Source organism: Teleopsis dalmanni, chromosome 2 (genome assembly GCF_002237135.1).
Source record: "Teleopsis dalmanni isolate 2A chromosome 2, ASM223713v2, whole genome shotgun sequence".
Lineage (NCBI taxonomy): Eukaryota > Metazoa > Arthropoda > Insecta > Diptera > Diopsidae > Teleopsis > Teleopsis dalmanni.
Window position 1 is genome coordinate 65,462,766 of NC_051847.1, and position 4,845 is coordinate 65,467,610.

Consider the following 4,845-nt stretch of genomic DNA (forward strand, 5'->3'; position numbering starts at 1 on the left):
TTCCACTTTTTTTCGAATGCTCAAAGTGACTAAATCAAATTTTTACTTGATTTGGTATAGTCTTTAACCTTACCGTTTCTTATCTCAACTAACACTTAAATTAAATTAGCCCGTCAACTTTATCAAAATAAACTTATTTTTTTTTCAATTGTTTAATAAGATGAATACCAATTGAATATAAGACAATAAGTAGGAATTCTCCAAATTCGCCCATCATTCTCTCAAGAAGTTGATTTGTTATTGAAACAGTAAAATAAAACATTTTTTTTTAATATAATAATATAAATAATAAACAATATAAAAACAATTTACAATATTGATTAAAAGTGCTTAGTAAAAATAAATAAGATTCACTTTCTATTATTTCGATCTGAACTAACCTTACCTAATAAATGAGAATATCAAAAAGAAGATTCGGATTTCATTTTCGTTTTCAGTCAAATTTTAATACTTTTGAGAAAACTAAAATTAATCGCAGGTGGGGTTAAGGGTTATCTACAGATTGTAATTGAAACGAAAGAATCAAGCAAATTATTTGCTTTGATATTTTGATCAAGAAAACTTTCAGTTTTAGTTTTGCAGTGGAACCTTTTAGTTCAGTTGAGAAACAAAATGCTTAAATATCAGTTCCTTCTGATAACAGTGGTAAAATAATTTAGGCTATAAAATTTCAAAGATTGTTTTAATAATATTCTTTCCTTTATCATATGTTGCAGCTGTTAGCATTAACTGACCTAATTCAAGGTCAAAATATCACAACTGGAAATAACACACTCGATGAGGAGTCCGCAAGAAATCTTATGCAACGAATTGACGATGTCTACTGGAAAAGCGCGACCGCTTATCGTAGATTCGCCGATGACACTTTAAGCCCGGAGATACTAATGCGTGAAAAATTGCGCGAATTCTATGACACTATGCAAAAATATGATTGGAAGAATTTTAACGATCCTTTATTGAAGCGGCAGTTTCAAGTTATTTTGAGAGGGGCAAGCTACCCGCCCATTGATCATAAGTTTAAGCGCGCCACGCAACTACTTAAGGGTATGTCTCGTCGCAAGTGGGTGTGTAAAAAGGAAGAACCACAAAAATGTAAAATGGCCTTTGTTCACCAAATTAAAACGATTTTTACAAACAGCGATAATTTAAATGAGATAAAATATTATTGGCGGGAGTGGCGCAACAAGTTACCCTTGGACGTAATTCAGGCTTTTCATTACTACATTGATTACTATAGAAACTTAACAGTAGCTAATGAAACTGCATCTAAGTATTGGTATGATCAATACGAAGACACAAACTTCCTTACTGAATTAGAAGGCCTTATGGAAACTATAGGTCCATTTTATCGAGAAATGCATGCACACTTGCGTCATGTATTACGCATTAAGTATGGTAAAGATATAATCCCGCCAACTGGCCTTATACCACATCATCTCATGGAGCAAGTCACGTATCAATCGTGGAAGAAGGACTCAGTGCTGAGAAATCCTTTCCCTGAGAATAAGTTGCCAAATTTGCAATCCGAATTAGATGATGCTGGCTTTTCTCCATTTGATTTAGTAAATATAAGTGCGCGATTTTTTGGGTCGATTGGCTTTGAAAATTTAACAGAGTGAGTTTCTTCTTCAGTTACTTAAGTTAAGCATAACAAATATTAATTTCATATTTTTAGAAATTTCATGCATGATCATTTTATTGAAATGGAACCTGGAAGTGGAGGTCCAGATTGCAAGTCACGCATATTTGATTTTGGTGAAATTGAAATGAATTATTGCCCCAAAGTTTATTATAAAAAGCTATTACAAACCCACGGAGATGTGTCTACGATCCAATATGCTTTAGCAAAAAATAACTTGAGCGTCGGTTTAAATCAGGAAGCAAGCCCCGGCTTTGGCAATGCATTAGGAGAGGCAGTAATTTTGTCAGTGTCTACACCGAAACATCTACAACAGCGCTTAGGCTTATTGAAGGACTATGAATATGATGATTTACTTAACACAAATCGTCTATACCGCCTTGTAAGTATATGGTGAAACGATTAATACCATCATTATGTGTAATTATGCGGAAATTATAAATTTTATAGGCAGTGCACAGTTTACTCACAATTCCCACGTACTTTGTGCACGAAAAACTTTGGGTGGATATAATTAATAAGAATATAAGCATAGCAGACATCAACTGTCATTATTGGAACTTAATGCAGAAGTATATGGGTGTAGGTAAGCCAGTAGAGAACGAAGAAGGCAGTACATACGACATGCCTTACAAATTTTATGAAGGCATAGTGGATCAGTTTAGAAGTACCAAGTGAGTTCAGCTAAGTGAAAAATGAAAGGAGTGGAAGTGTAATAAGAAATTTTTACATTCTTTTGTCAGAAAAATCTTTGGTGAATTTTTGGGTTATCAAATCTATCGCGCAGTGTGTCTAAACATTGGTGAGTACCAACGAGGCAATGCCTACAAAACTCTGGACAATTGCGATCTTGCTGGTAACAAACAAGTAGGACATCTTCTAAAGTAATTTCTTATCGCATTAATATTGGAAATTATTTTCACAAATATGTCTATTGTCAATTACAGTGAAATGATGTCTGCTGGTTCCAGCAAACCATGGCGTGAAATTATAAAACCCCTTACTGTGCGTAAGCTGACTCATCTTACAGGAACAGCCTTCATAGAATACTACAATTCAATAAACGAATGGTTGAGTGAGGATAACTTGAGTAAAAATTTGCAAGTCGGCTGGACTGCAACAGATAGTAAGTTTCATATTTTTAAGTATGTTTTGTTAAAATTATAATTCGTCTTTCATTTAAAAGGATGCACAAAGGCACAATAAACACAGCTGCACAATTTGACGAAAGAATAAAATCGCAATTTTTTATAGTTTTCAAGCTATAAATATTTAATGTCTTAATAATTTTATTTGTATATACTTCAATTAAAGATAATAAATATTTTCATAATAGAGTGATACGACTTTCTTTTATTTTGAAGAGTTAGTTGGTATTTATTTTCTGTTTTTATTATAGCAAAAGGCATTGAAATATTTATTACTCCTATGACTCTTTACTGTAATGGACGCGAATAATATGTAGGATACTAAAACTGAATACAACCTATTTATAAACCTTTAACAAACACAAATACTTAAATTAATATTGACGAGTAATAAATAGTGCTCACAGACTGTCCAACCTTCGTGTCTATCGAGCATACTGTACAACATCAGATGATGTTTCAAGCTTGCTAGCTAAACAAATGCCAATAAATCTAGAAAGTGTTAGTGGTCAGAGATTATTTTTTTCTATTCTCTTGCAGCAAAATATTAAAACTGAACAATGTTTGTTTCTTAACCATAAATCAAAGACAACTACCCTACAGAACACTAACTTCGGTAGGATCTCTCCAAAAAATCAATCAAACAAACACCTATGTAAATTATATAGGTATATATTATTTGAGTAGCTGGAGATTCAGAGTTTCGATTGATAGTTTCGTATTGGGTATCAACGTAGTCATGAATATTTATAATGCTTTATAGTTGCTAGTTGCTTTATAGTTGCTTTATAGTTCCAACTGTCATTTTTGCTCAGATAACATTTAGAACCCAGCTCACATAATTACAGCCTATATAAGAGATAAAGATACTGGAAATATGTAAATACTCTAATTTGTAACTTCAGCTGGTTTTTATGGTGAAGCAGATGTCTGCTAATAATAAATAATGGAACTTTTAGAGGGTCATTATTTTTGGAATGATAAAAAACTTATATATATTGAGTGAAGGATAAATTGAATATTATTAAAATGAACCGGCCTTACCCTAAGCTTTACATTAGCAAAAGCAATGACCACCACCAAAGGGTGGTGTGGTTTCCAACTAAAAATATAGTGGTTGTCTACATTAAAAACTTATATCTTCCTCTTCTCTTCTGTCCTCCTCATCGCCCACTGGATCATAGGGCCTCGTAACTTCTATCCCCTTTTTATTATTATTATTTATTTTTTGTGTTAAATTTTATTTTAGTGTCAGTTATGACAGCAGTAACTATTTTACTTAATAGAATAGTGTTCTAAACCTCTCTACTATTAATGGTTCTGCATTTTTATATAATTATTTTAAAAAGCAACTCATTCCGTTTAAAATGAAAAAGATATTTTTATGTGGAAATGAAATAAAATGAGATGTTAACTGAAAAATTTGCTTATAATATTGTATAAAATAATTTTAATCTAATAATGAGATGTTTGAGCGCAAAAATTTGTGCTTTAATTAATTAAAATTCTTGAGTTAATTTCAAATTGATAAGAAACTCTCAAGAAATAACAAACTTTTTAGTGGAGGGTTCTTGATCTTCAAAGAGAACGTCGAATTCAGTTTTGTTTCGATTTTATGAACGATCAAACTAAACTTAAACGCATAAAAATTTTTATTTTATCTCGAATTGTAAAAAATAAAAAAAAGTATGTTGTATAAATAATAAGAAAAATATGTGTAAATATTATATATGTTATTATAAAAATATACATCATAATTTTTTATACTCGTGTATATTATGTACAAAAGAAATGAATATGAAGATGTTTAATGTAAATAATGAAATAACCAAATGAATTAATTGAAAATAAATAAAATAATATGAAATAATAATAATAAAATATTAATGAAATAAATAAAATAATATTTAAAATATGATATATTTATGGTTAATCAAAGTGTGTACTATTCGCATATAAAAAATATAATAAATTTAAAAATAAAATAATTAATTTTTTAGAAAATTTTGTGATATAATTGTGTGTGATATATTTAATTAAATCACTAATTTGGCAACA

At 30.4% G+C, this 4,845-nt stretch overlaps 1 protein-coding gene across 1 annotated transcript; it reads left to right on the forward strand.

Annotated features, from left to right (window-relative positions):
* Positions 1-590: 590 nt before the first annotated feature.
* LOC119683681 (angiotensin-converting enzyme-like) lies at positions 591-2,884 on the forward strand. The gene is made up of 7 exons (XM_038097480.1): positions 591-645; positions 717-1,615; positions 1,676-2,021; positions 2,090-2,313; positions 2,383-2,523; positions 2,587-2,765; positions 2,826-2,884. Exons 1-7 carry the CDS (start codon positions 613-615, stop codon positions 2,843-2,845), a joined length of 1,842 nt encoding a protein of 613 aa, XP_037953408.1. The 5' UTR covers positions 591-612; the 3' UTR covers positions 2,846-2,884.
* Positions 2,885-4,845: the final 1,961 nt, after the last annotated feature.